The 14520-nt window shown below is 39.7% G+C and overlaps 1 protein-coding gene across 3 annotated transcripts in view; it reads right to left on the bottom strand.

Annotated features, from left to right (window-relative positions):
- dyrk1b (dual-specificity tyrosine-(Y)-phosphorylation regulated kinase 1B) overlaps positions 1-14520 on the bottom strand; it is a 94384-nt gene that overhangs the window by 11098 nt on the left and 68766 nt on the right. For all 3 annotated transcript variants that reach the window (XR_006098424.1, XM_042423703.1, XM_042423702.1), the window contains exons 2-9: positions 11150-11316; positions 8256-8375; positions 6955-7143; positions 6468-6615; positions 3823-3972; positions 1909-2045; positions 1243-1389; positions 454-594 (exon numbers count right to left, since the gene is read on the bottom strand). Coding sequence is in view for 2 of the 3 variants with exons in the window: in XM_042423702.1 (XP_042279636.1) it covers positions 454-594; positions 1243-1389; positions 1909-2045; positions 3823-3972; positions 6468-6615; positions 6955-7143; positions 8256-8375; positions 11150-11316 (1199 nt within the window). In the remaining variant the exon portion in view is untranslated. The remainder of the gene's footprint in view (positions 1-453; positions 595-1242; positions 1390-1908; positions 2046-3822; positions 3973-6467; positions 6616-6954; positions 7144-8255; positions 8376-11149; positions 11317-14520) is intronic.

Genomic DNA, 14520 nt, shown 5'->3' with positions numbered 1-14520 from the left:
GCTCCAAAGCAGGTTAGCTGTTCAGCACAGGTAACCATGGTGAATTACCCCTGATAAGTTTTTCCTTATTCAAATCAAAGGTCTAAAGGTAGAGGAGGTTGTATTGCTGTACAGATTGTAAACACTGAGGCAAATTTGTGATTTTGGGCTATACTAATAAAATTGACTTGACTTATCTCGCTTCGTGGTACAGGCCAGTGATTACTGTGGATAATCCACAGACTTGGTTGTGGACTGTTTTCTTATTCTTTTCCTTCAGCAGAAAACAGTTCCCAATTAAAATAGTTTTTTGGACAATTTTCAAGAGAGGGTATAATATTCATATATAAGTGTATTGTATTGTGTGTGTTGTATTGTTTACAATAACTGGAAATACCACATTGGATTATTGTACATCATGTCACCACCAGGAGTTAGAAGACATGAGTGGTGAATGGAACTGAAATCCAATACCTTCTTGATGTCTTTGTTCTTCTTCACTGTCCACAGACCGTCTGACAGCTTGTCAAAATACTTCCTGGCCTTAGGAGCTGCATCCAGCATGTGGCTGGGTGGAACCCCCAGAACTTCCACAATCTTATTCATCTGGTCAACCTAAACACACACGCACACACACACACACACACACACACACACAAATCAGTCTTTGCTCCTACAAATAAAGTCAGTGTGACTAGAATACAATTGATGTCTTTCAGCAGACACACAGAATGCCTGTGTGTGCTCATACACATGTATAAACCCTCTCACTATGTAAACAAGTCTTGCCTGCACTCTGTAGAATGAGCAGAGGCAAGAGGAAATTAATGGGAAGTTATGTCAACAAGGAAATATATTGTTTAAAAAAACTATTAATGTCTAATATTCAGCAATTCTACGCTTTGATACCTCATATGATGTATTATGATACACTTAACTAGATGTCAAAATCTCATAAGATGTATAATTGATGAGTGTAGCTGAGTATAAAAACGAATCTCTGAGATACAGTAGCAGTCAACTGTTTGGACAAACTTTCTCATTCAAGGGAATGGGAAAGTGCAACCAAATTTTTGACTGGTACTGTACAGCAGGAGAGAACATACTGTAGCTTAGAATACAACACAGCTCTAAGCTTACTGTACAACTAGACAGCAAACTATGACTTAAAAACATGTTGAATCAAATGTGAATGTCAATTAGGGATACTACTGAATCATCACTCAGCCATATTTAATATATTCCTGGTGTTGTTGCTTTTACCTCATTGGAGCCACTGAAGAGAGGCTCTCCTGTGTGCATCTCCACCAGGATACATCCCAGAGACCACATGTCGATGGCCAGGTCATATGGCATTCCCAACAGAACCTCAGGAGAGCGGTAAAACCTGCTCTGGATGTACTGATAGATCTGAGAGGAGTATCAGAGAGAACAGTAACATCATTAACAACATTAAAGCTCTGTTGATTTATAGGTTGAATTAAGATGAAATTGAATAACACCTTTGTCAGTGTTTTGCCTGCTGTTTCAGTGGCTGTCCACTGTGAGGAGCTATGTTCTCCTCAGAGAGCAGCAGTCAAGGACAGTCTGTTACTGCCATTCAGGGAATTAACCCTGAATGGCAGAAGGGCCAAAGTGAGGCTTACTAAAACCTTAGTGTATGTTTAAATGTTTACTGGGACATGTTTGTAATACAGTTATTCATCAGTTATCCATCTGCTCTCTAAACCCTCTAATACTGATGAGGGTCTAGGCCGGGGGGATGCATCTCCCTGCAAGCACTGGGCAAGAGGCAATTATAGTTAATTATATTATATTAGGTGAAATACACATATTAATAAAATAATAATACTATGACAGGCATATTTGGAGGGTTTTATGTGTGTTTGAACATGTTGACAAGCTCTTCAGTGTGTGAATGCTGCTCACCCTCTGTCCGAGCTGGCAGGAGGAGCCAAAGTCAACTATCTTTATAGCAGATCTTTTGGGGTTACACAGCAGGATGTTCTCTGGTTTCAGGTCACAGTGGATGATTGACAGCTCTGGAGTGGCCAGGAATAATAATGCTGTGGACAAAAAACAGATTTTTATCATCAGGACCACCTTCCACACTGCTCACATTTGGTGAAGACTGTGACTAAGCCTATAGAACAATTATTGTATAGGTAAGTAAAAAAATGTGTGTAATTATATGTATAGCCAATTCTAAGATTATTTATACTGTATATAATTTGTTTCTTGAGATTGTAGCAGCAATAAACATGCATTTATTTGCTCTCCACCAACTCCTAAGGGAAATATATGTCTCTTTGGCTGCTAAACGTTCCACTGTGTTCACCAGCTAGTCTCTAAATGTGTCTGTCTGCTACCTGAACAGGTAGTGTATATTGAGTTTTTAGAGCTGAAAACAGCTGCCTGCTGCTGCTGTTGCTGGAAACAAGGTTGATGAAAGTGCAGAGACTGAACCAAACAGTAAGGTTGTGGGCTGTGAAACCTAAACAATGACCTGAAATAGGCTAAAAACGCTCTGTAGAGCTGAGGGGAACTGAAATGAGTGTACAGCAGAGGTGTGAATCCTCAGCTGCCACAGATACAAACTGACCAGGATGAGTGGTTTCCACCCTTTAAATCTTCAAACCCTTGAAGGGCTGGTGTGTAGGATTTAGTGGCATCTAGCGGTGAGGTTGCAGATTGCAACCAACTGAATACCCCTCCCCTTCTAAGCATGTAGGAGAACCTGTGGTGGCCACAAAACTCACTAGAGCCAGTGTTTTGTTTGTCCTTTCTGGGTAGACTCACAGGTCAGTCTTTTAATGCTTCACTCATAGAGACTGTGGACAATCTCCCAGGTTTCATTGTTTAAACTGAGTGGAAACAATTATAGAAAGAATTAAGAGAGAAACCCTGCATTGCAGAACCAATCCAAAGTTTTTAGGGCGGCCCTTCATATTAGGGCAGTGACATATAGTTCACTATGGAGGAGAATGGGGAAAGAGCATCATTTCTGGTAAGGCATGTCCTTGACAAAATGTAAGGGGTGTAGGTTTGTTAGCGGCTGTTTTCGCCGCTGTTCAAGCAACTGCCTTGCATTTACAAATCCCCAGACTTCAGTGGGTTGAGATCTCCGATCATCTGGTATCGCAAGACTAAGTTCTGGACTACTCCATGGAAGAGGACCCGCTCCCTATGTAAATATAAAGGGCTCATTCTAAGGTAACGAAAACACAACGATTCTTATTTTCAGGTGATTATACGCTAATTAAAACATACATGAATATTATGTTCCATTTCTGCCCATGGATCCCCCTAAACCATACACACTGGTCCTCTAAAAGCAGTGTATACTTCCCCTTATTGCAAGGTCCATTATGTCTATGAGCTCTGAGGAGATCAACAAAAGAGTGATTGTTTCATTTGAATCATTTTTAATTTTTGACAAGGTCAAACTATTCAGCACTTTACAAAAGAAGGATCAGAGGAAAATACCTAAAAATAAACACCATCTTTGATAGCAGAAAAGGTGTTTTCTTCTTTTCCTATTCTGGTCATCATCTCAGGATGCCTGACAGTTATTTACTGAGCCCTAGGCAGGGGACCACTGACTCAGACCACTGGACAGGATTCCATTAGTGGGAAAGACAACGACTCCGGAAACTAAACGTTTCTATGAGCTGATCATCTTACTGTTAGATATGAGTGCTTTTATTTAAAAGTAGACAGTCAGTTCCTTAAGCCTAGGCCACCAGGGTGACTCAGATATGCATGTTTTGGGTGTGTGTGTGTGTGTGTGTGTGTGTGTGTGTGTGTGTGTGTGTGTGTGTGTGTGTGTTTCAATGCACCTACCTGTACAGAGCTGCTGTGCGAATTTCCTGGTGAGGTTGAGGGAGACTCCTCTGAAGTTGGTGTTCCTCAGCAGATCGTACAGGTTGTAGCTCAACAACTCAAACACCAAACAGAGATGGTTCCTAAACATAAAGTGACGCTTCAGGTGGACTGCACAGAGACAGATTGAGAGACACACACACACACACACGCACACACACACACACACACACATACAGACAGATGGGAGACAGGGAGGAGGGTTGAGAGTTACAATGAAACAAGAATCAGGTCAGGCAAGAGTACTGGACAACATTAAAATCTATTTTTGTTTTAAAGGTGCAGTGTGCAGAATTTAGTGGCATCTAGTGCAATGGACTTGGCAGAAATGGAACATAATATTCATAAGTATGTTTTAATAAGTGTATTTCGTTCGTCTTAGAATAAGCCCTAAACATCTACATAGGGAGCAGGATCCTCTTCCACGGAGCCCGCCATGATGCACTACCATGTTTCAACAGTAGCCCAGAACAGACAAACCAAACACTGGCTCTAGAGAGGGCCTTCCATGTAGGTTCTCCTACACACTTGGAAGGGCAGAGGTATTCAGCTGGTTGCAATCTGCAACCTCATCACTAGATGCCACTAAATCCTATACACTGGTCCTTTAATTCCACACTTTTTCAGTCTTGTCTTACATATCTGAGACTTAAAATCCCAAAATGGCAAAGTAATCAAGTTTTAACACTTCAGGAGCACTTCTAGAGATGAACATATGACTGCCACCAATTCATTCAAATATGTAAGTTCATTAAATGTGTTCTTTCATCATTCATTCCTATTTGGAATTCACATTAGAGGCGACTTCATCCATCCGAACCTCCCCTTATTGATTCAAAGCAGCTCAATCATTATATCGTATTGTTATATTGTCATAATATGTTTTAGAATGGTAAGGCAAACCTAGGCTCCATTACTTTACTACTAGAAAAAAAAATGTAAATGGAAAATGGAAAAAAAATACTGAGAGGAGCTTGAGTTAAAATTTTTATTTTGCTTTTTGGTCTGCATGTTGTTTTGTGTACCAGTGCAATGAGTTGTGAGCTTCCTTCCTAAACGCTTCAGATAGTTAACTGTAAGAAGTGGACGACCATTACTGACAGAAGCAGCATGACTCTGTGGGTTGGGAGTGATGGTGGTAGACAAAAGTTACAGACTGTGCTGTCTTGCAGACTTGAAGATCTGTCATCCTGCCCTTTTCTCTTTCTAATGAGGACCGCAAATGAAACATGCTTTCAGCTTGCTGTGTTTTAATCGTCAACAATTCTATAGTCTTTTATTTACCTTCATTATTGTCAAATACTGTAAATCTGTCCATCTATCATCAATCTATCTACAGGCAGTAAGAGATTAGTGTGATGAGAATGTCTGCATGTGGGGTTTAATGTTCAAGTTGCATGAGAGGAAAACAACGGACTTAAACATTTAAAAAAAAACACACTAATCTAAGTCTACTAATGTCAGTGATACTGTTAAGAGTGGTGTGGACTGACACATTTGTAGAAAAAAAGTGCATCTGTGACAGATAACTAATAACACTTAAAATATCCTATATGTCTTACAGTTAACAAACCGCGCAGCTTCTCTTCTCCACTGTGAATGATTTGGATCCCACAATGTTTGATTTTCTTAAAGGTTGATACATTCAACAAGTTCAATGATTGACAGCTCTAATTTGACTGCCATCTGCCCATATTGGTGAGGGTCCGCGCAGAATGTACGCATCAACCAACTATGTAGACAACCAGGGTAGTATAAAGAGAACCACATCTGTGAGGTTGTCCATGTTTTATATCGAGGGTTCTGAATTGGATTAAGTTCTAAAATGTTAAGAATTCTGGGCATTTTTAACATAGGTTCTTTTATCGGTATGTGAAGAAAACCATGAGTGAGATTAGCTGATGGGAAAATATGGCTTTGGTGTAATTTGTGGTCGTGCTGCAGCCTTTCCTCTGCTCTCTGTGTCTGTTTGACTGAGGGCGGGGCTGAGCTCCTCCACCGCGCACACACACACACACACACACACACACACACACACACGGAGAGACAAGTTGACTACAACTAATCTTGTTACTGTAAGTGCAATAAAACCTATGTCTGTAAAAAGCCGATGAGAGTACTTTATCAAACAACCTGTTCAACAAGCATAAACATTTAGAAAAGCGATATTTTCATTTGCTTTGTCTGCAGTCTCCCATTCACTGCCGGTAACTAACTAACTAACTAATAATAATAATAATAATAATAATAATATTATTATTATTATTATTATTATTATTATTATTATTATTATTATTATTATTATTATTATCATACTATTATTATTATTATTATTTTAGATTTGTGTCCAGGGAGTTATTATTGAGTTTATATTGTGACGCTATTATATAAATACATTCTAATCCTGTTCTGGATTCATTCTTTTTTAATAATAATTTAAAAACAATCATAATTTTTTTGTGATGTAAAAAAAACATTAAAAGTATTGATAAAGAACTGGACCGATAAGAGTCACTAAATTCCTAATGATAACCATCCCTAGTTATATGTGACCTCTGTGCCCTCACACCTCACTGTAATGTGTGCATGTATGTTGTCCATCTTACCTATGTAATATTTCATCTCAGTGTCATGCTTGTTCATGAGCTCCAGCAGGCGTAGTTCAATCTGTGCCTGGTTTAGAAACGCCTTTTTGTTCTTAATGATCTTAATGGCAACCCATTCCTGCTCATGGTGGTCGTAGGCCTTCACCACCTGCAGAGACATCAACAGACAGAAACATATGAATCAAAGCCTGATATCCCAGGCTGGCAGAATGTTGGTTTGACTGTTTTTTATAATAAGCATTTTCAAACTATTTTGATGGTGTGCTGTCATGTATATAACATGTGTTGAGTGAGTCAGATACGTGTATTTCCCAAAATGTTGAACTTCCTTTAAAAGATACAGACAATAGTGGAAGTTCACTGATAGTCAGTAACTTGTTACTGACTGCAAGGAGGAACCACTTTAGACATCAGACAAATTGTAAACTGCAATTTCGTTTCAATCTTTGCGCCATGGCACTAAATATTGATCTGTTGACCTCCTCACCTGTCCAAAGGAGCCCTTCCCAATCAACGAGTCTATCTCATAGCGGTCCAGCCACTTTTCTCCATTTTTGACAATATAGTCATAGTTGTCGTCGTCATAGCCGTCGTTGTAGACTTTTCTCTCCTTCTTGGTGCTGCTGTCTTCTGGAGGGACCTGCTGGGCCCGCCGCTTCTTCTTAGTATAGTACACCTGTGGATGAAAACAGATTAGTATCGAACAGCTTAGGCTCCCAGCTCTGCTTTCATGGTATAGAAAGAACTCCAGATCATGTGTACAGTCCATCAAGGTTGCACAGAGTATGGGGTTATTCATTTAAATGTAAGTAATCACATCTGCTTCCTTAAGCTCCTTCAGTTGAGCCCTCAGACATTCACAGATGTTGAGAAGTTCACTGTCTGACACTCCTGTGATCACTACAGCTGTGAGTGTCCTTTGTCCACATCACTGGCCAGTTATGCACAAATGTCTCAGTGGTCCAAAGTTGCGTTATTGCTAAGTTTGTGGTCGCCCCATACAAACCTCTGCTGCTCAGGGTCAGGACCAACGCCTGCTTTCGCTTCTCATCCAACTCAGGCACTGCTGTCTGACTGCAGACCTCAGGTTTTTTGACCTTTGTTTGGGCTGAGTGTTACTGACAAAATAAATGCTAAACTAATTTTATTCACCTGACAAAAAATGTAGTTAACAGATACTTATGGAAACACTACTAACCCTTACCTTGCTAGGTCATGTATTTGTTGTAGCTGACCTGCAGATATCATTCTCTTCTAACATCACTTAAATTCAAATCACCTACTCCGACAATTATCACTTGATATCATTCATTCAGCTCATGATGACCTAATTTCAAAATAGCTGATACAGCATGAAGTAAACCCTGTTAAGGGGTGAATCTTCTCTTTAAGCCAACTGTTTCTCCCGTCTAGAATATTGTTAAACTGGAGTGAGGAAACAGAAATTGTGCTGGAAAGCAGTTAAACAGCAGTTTTATTTTTACTTAACTGCACTTTGTTTCAAGTATATTGAGTCAAACCTGCTTCCTTTAGGAAGGTAAACACTGATACTGAATATATTTATCTTTCTGCAGTTTCTATACACCACCACTTCCATGTCCCAACAGTAAATCCAAATAACATTAACCCTTGGTGGTAAATAATCCTAAGAATGCTTTATCTCAGGTTTGACTTGATCCTTGAATCATGAAAGATCACATATGATGCAGAAAACAGCCAAATACATCAAAAATCTGAAAAGGTCAATAAAACAAGTGTGTGTGGTATAGGCTGCCTTGTGTGTCATACCTCATTGATGTGCTTGTAAGTTTTGATGAGGTCAACAGAGAGTTTCCTCAATGGGGCGCTGGCAGGGTCTCTGAAACTAGGGGGGATCCTCCGCTGGAGTATGGTCATATCAGACAGCACCTACAGAGAAGAACAACATTTCATACACATGTCTCAAGTCTGAATAAGAACATGGGCAACAAGGGCATAACCTTAGCATGGACATACAGGTTTATAGGTTTTAAATAGGATAATGTGCATAATACATCCACTTTAACACTTAATTTGTTAAGGTAGCATTTTTCAGTTAAGTACATCAATTTTTTTCATTTGCATTTAAATGAACCTAACTTTGACTGGGTTCAGTAGTTTTGTAGCCTTCAATGAGCCTGCTCTAAACGTTGTCAAATATTATTTAGTTAATTTGTTACTTCATAGGAAGTTTGTTAATATTAAGAAGGAAGATGATATACTACTGACTATACAATATATTTATACAGATACCACCTCAATCTGCTCACAGTGAGGTTATTGCAGCCACCTGCAGAAAAACATCATGTAGGCCATGTGTAGCCATCATTGCATTCTTTTGGTCACTCCCAAATCTCTGGAACACAGCCATTAGCCATTTCAGATCCACAGATCACATATTGAAAGGATTAGCAAATTTCCATGACCCTTGGATTATCCTTTAGAGGACAAAAATTTGGTCTTCTGCTATGCACCCAGAAGAAAACTGGCATTGTTATTGCTAGGCCTGAGGTGCTACAGCTGCCCAGAGTCTTCGTTACAGGATCATGGCATGAGCTTTCCCTGATGGTGATGTGATTCCTCGAGAGGTTAGACACACCTCACCAGTCCGGAAGCATATCAGCCATGACAGCCCCAAAACATCCAAAGCTTTAGGCATTTCAGGACAACTCACAAACACACACACACACACACACACACACACACACACACTGTCCGTGGTCACTTTTGGGGACATAACAGACTTACATTAATTTCCTGGAGACTTACCCTAATCCTAACCATAACCACTACTTGCCTAACCCTATCCCTTACCCTAACCTTAACCCAACGCTAACCTTAACCACTGACCCAAAAATCAGTGTTTTACCAATTGGGGGCACAGCTTTTGTCCTCAATTGGACAAGCTGTCCCCAATTAACTGGTCTTAAGTCTGAAATTTGTCCCTGAAAGTAGCCTATGCAGGTGCTGTTTTTCTAAGCATGTTTAAAAACATAAAGTGCATTTCTCAAATAACTGAACTGTATCTGAGGTTCCTCACACATTTTACACAGGTGTACACATGCCCACAGTGCACTGACTCAGAAAATGTCATACTGATAGATCATTGCTAACCCTGTCAAAGTAATGCTCAAAGTTATTGGATGTTGATTTTTGTAAAACCTCTGTTTGCGCAGTGTGAAAGATGAATTGATCATCTCAAAACCCCTTCCCCTAACAGCACCTGTCCAATCACAGCACAGCAACCATAACTAGGCAGCGCACAGGTGTGCATGGGGCTCTAGTTAGAGAGATATTCAGCATGTATTTTTATTGGGTTTCACAACCAAAGCAAAAGGGTATGAAATAGAGCTGGACTGATTAATGGTATATGGGTTGATATTAGCTTGTTGCAGATAGAGGTATCTGTGTAGATTTCTGCCAATAAGTATCTAAAAATTACAATACCAAAATGCCAAACTGGGTTTGAGGTCATTTAGAAACAGTGTCACAATTACATAGTTTGTACCTCAGAGGGCACTGACAAGCTGAATAAAAACAAGATAAATCTTCGTTCCATCTTCCATACCCATGTGCATATGTACATACAGTATATGTGTGTGTGTATTTGTGTGTTAAGTATTCCTATGCGGAGGGGTATAATGTGGATGGAGCATTTGAACACTGATGTTGGCATTGCCTACCATGCCAATCAACAAAATGTCTGACCTCTAACTTCAGAGCATTTGGACGAATTCTAATGGGAATATTTCATGATTCACATCTGCAAGACTTAACAAAAGAAACACATTTGGATGGAATGAGTTTTCAACAAATCCAAAGATCCAGTCAAAAAATTCAACGGCTACAGAACAACTCCAAAAATGACATGACAGTCATGGAGACCCTGTAGAAATCACACAGGTCATATTTTAAACTGTTCACTGTGTTCAAATATTTTTCAAGATATTTTCCATGACTTTTCCAAGCCTTTTGTGAATTTATGTTTTTCACAAAGTTTTCCAGGCCTGGAAAACACAATTTTAAAATTCCATGATTTTTCCAGGTTTTTCATGACTGTACGAACCCTGACTTTTCGCAGTAAGATATGTTTTTGGACATTACAGTAATTTTCATCTACAATTTCTTGTGAAGAGGTCCAAGAATCCCATTTATAGCCTGTAAGGTTTCACATATGAACTCAATTAATGGATAATAGCCATGTGTAAAATAAAAAGATACAGTACCTACAGAGATATCATGTGCAGACCTTAAGATCAGTGATTAGTCAGCTTGGCTGCTTCTCTGATATTTTTAGAGATTGATAGTGAAGATAACCTTAAGCATGATAAAGAAAGGCTCAGTAATCTACTCCTCTTCAGTAACTCTAGTCATATTTTGTGCTTGTGCTCATCAATCTTTATCACAATGTAAACAATATTACTTTTTTTATTAATGATCATTTTCAATAGCACAGTTGGCATTGTTTTAATCATTTTCCAAAAGTGAATGACTGAATGTAAACACAATAATTTATAAATGAAAACATGACACAAGATAAAGTCTGTCACATCCCTCTGGTGTTGCAGTGCTGCTATGACAGTCAACAGGTGAAATATAACTCAATTCCTGTGCCAAAAGCATGTATGGCAGGACTGCTGTAACACTGGGTGTGTGTGTGTTACCTGCTGCTGCTCGGCCATGGAGTGGATGGAGCTGAAGGAGGGGTGTGTATGTGTGTGCTGGCTGGTCATGGCTGGCTCAGCGAGGGAGAAGCCCTGGGCAGTGGAGGAGGAGGAGGAGGAGGAGGAGGAGGAGGAGGAGGTGGGCGGACATCCTGAGCTGCTTACACCTGAGGAGAGAGAGAGAGATGATCAGAGAGGGAATCCTCAACATTCTAATCTGTTTCTTTGCCTCCAACAACACGGCTACTGCTGTTTATGGAGACCACATGTCGATCCCTCTGCAGTGATTATTACTTTCCATATTGGCCATACATACTGTACTGTCCACTACACAGCTCCAGTTGTCCAGAGAAACAGGACAGTTCGAAACTACGTCTTTTCTCGCCAAGTTTCAAAAACATACCAAACATTACAAAGCACTCTCTTTAGCTGCTTGGACTCTGGAGCAACCCCAAAACTGAAGGAATAGTCATCTAAACCTAGGGCTGATACTGGATTTTTTTAGGTTAATACCAATTTTAATATCTGGGTTGAAAACAACAAAGACATAGTAGCACCTGTTTTTAAACATTAACACAGGAATTCTGATAAAGATCACCTCAATATGGTTAAAGATTAAAGTGCCCAATTTGTCTCTGTCTCTCTTCACAAATTTGCAAATGAATCTTACATAAAATGTTCCTGGATTGGCTTCAACTTTTCTCTCAAAACAAGAGACCTGCTTGCCAGGTTTGTAATAATAATAATATATTTCCACTGAATAACACAAGGCTGCCCCTCTCACCAATGCACACAACAACCCTTTAAGGCAACTTTCCCTCAGATTGAATCACAGCTCAAAAAAGACCATTAAGATCACCTCCCCATATATTACTACTAGAATAAATCCTGTGAAGATGAACATCATGTCAAAGTTTCTATCTGTTATACATTGCACTTGAACACAGCACCAGGCTACCAACATGAATGTACACTCTGCACTTGCACTATAGCTGCAGCAATTAGTTGATTCATCGATAAGTGGATCGTCAGGAAATTGAATGGCAACTATTTTAAAAATTGGATAATTGTCTTTTCTTAAGCAACATTTGCTGCTTCTAGCATCTCAAAAGTGAGAATTCTATGCTTTTCTGTGTCAGTACATGGCAGTAAACTGAATATCTTTGGGTTGTGGACTGTTGGTTAGACAAAACAAGACATCTGAAGACATCAACTTGGGCTGTGGGGAATTTTAACAGCTATTTTTCAATATTTACTGACATTTCATAGACCAAATGATTCATTGATTAATCAAGGTAAGAAGTGGCAGATTAGCCTACACAACAGAAAATAACAAGTCTGTATGTGCACTCCAAAGAACACTGCAGAGAAACAAACAGAACAAACCAGCCAACCGTTTTCACCCCACTACAACTATGATTTAGCAGTATTGTCATATACCTGGAATACAAAGTAAGAGTGTATCTGATAACAGAATAGCACTTGGCACTGCAAAGGTTTTGCTTTGCTTTGGCCTTGTTGACCCCATAATATTTTGCTAGTGGATAAAACAAACTTGTAGGTCGAAACATGAAAAATATGCAATACATGGCTGAATTCACTGATTCACAACAGCCAACCAGAGAGCTCTCTATCAGTGACTTCTTTTGTTGCCACTTCAACGTGCTCAATCGGCTGCTAATATGACCACCAGCTGTTGCTGTTGGTCGGCTCAATAATATGATGGCTGATTGTTAATGCATCTGTTAGTCTCATCCTAAAGATACAAAACCAAACATAGATACACATCATTTTTGCATCTTTCTATGGGAAGTAGGGGAAAAAGCCAAACGCCCACCAAAAAGATATTTCCTCTAGCAGTGTGTAATATCAGTCGCTCTTTGACCTTTCAATGTAATCAAATGCTGGTGGACCATTGGTCTATGACACACACACACTGCAGAGTTCTTGTGATCATCATGGCTCAAGTGCAGGAGAGTGGATGCTTAGCTCACTGTTGGATTGTGGATCGAAGAGACATCAAGCTCTTTTTACAGAGATCTCCTGTTAAAGCCATAAAGACGATCCATTATTAAGCCATCTTTGCTTTTTTATACTGAATCAAACAAAGCCTTGTGTGTACTTTAACAGAGCATGCCGGCATTCCGGATTAAGAGGCGTGACATGCAACGAAACAGTGTCAGCTCCCACTGTGCTGGTTGTCCCTTTTACACAGACGTCAATTCAGTAGGGCTGTAGTCTCCTGGTCGACTAGTTGGTTGAAGGCTCTTGTCCGACCAAATTCTCATTGGTCGAATAATCGCTGTGTTACTTTCATAAGGAGAGAAGTGCTACATCAATAGCTTTCAAGGATTAATCCATTATTTCCTGCAGTGGGAGGGACAGACTAACAAATTACCTGTGAAAATAGGGTATTCAAAACACCCCCGTTGTTTTCACAACTTTGAACTCGCCAAACCTAATGGAGACTGCTAGGTCTAACTATACTGAACATTTACTAGGCATTTACTGAACGTTTACTGAATCAGTGTTTCTCTTGTAATTATAACGAGAACCCCCGCTAGGCCAAAAAACGTTTTGGAGCCTCTGTATAGCACTGTTCTGTAAACGTGAGTCAACCTCTGTGTCGTTACCTAGGAAACTATTGGTAGCGTAACTCTGTTTAGGAATAGGGCATTGTGTAATATGCTTGCGTAGCAAGTGGGAAAGAGCTATCGGCAGGAAAGTGACGGTTGATGTGAGCGGAGCAGAGGAAAAGGTTAGCGGTAAGTTGTCAGTCTGGCAGTAAACATACAGTACAGACTCCAGTGTAACAGTTAATAAATGCTAAAAAGTCACATCTGCTGTTTCCCCAAGTGCTGGAAAAGTGAAGGGGGTTAGCTCCAAAGTTAGCAACAATAGGTTAGTCTAAATGTGTGGCTGCTGAGTTCACTGTGCACTCTGTACATCCAACAAAATAAAATAAAAGTGCTTTAAAGTGTGAAGTCTCTGTTCTGCCAGGTGGGAAATATCAACAACATGTAACACCAGTATTTATGAATGTGCTTAAAAATAAGGCAGCATCATTCAGCAAGGGGAAGTCCGGCCTGTCCATTTTGATGGATTTTTAAAATATCAGACTGCTCTATTTCATTAAATATAGACTGCTCTAAGACATACAGCATATTATATTATATAATACAACATCAGATTCCCCCAAAAGCTAAAAAGAAAGTTAATTTTTTCCCTTCAACATTCAAGAGTTAAACCCATTCCAAAATGTGCTGGATGTCTATCATTCGCAGAAAACCTCCCTGTCAACCAGCAACAGTGACTACAACAGCTGTGAGTGCAGCTTGTGAGAACACGGGCCATAGTTTTGGGTCTGTTCT

Source organism: Thunnus maccoyii, chromosome 10 (assembly GCF_910596095.1).
Source record: "Thunnus maccoyii chromosome 10, fThuMac1.1, whole genome shotgun sequence".
Taxonomy (NCBI): domain Eukaryota; kingdom Metazoa; phylum Chordata; class Actinopteri; order Scombriformes; family Scombridae; genus Thunnus; species Thunnus maccoyii.
The sequence above is the reverse complement of the archived record's forward strand: the minus strand, read 5'-3'. Positions and strand labels throughout refer to the sequence as shown.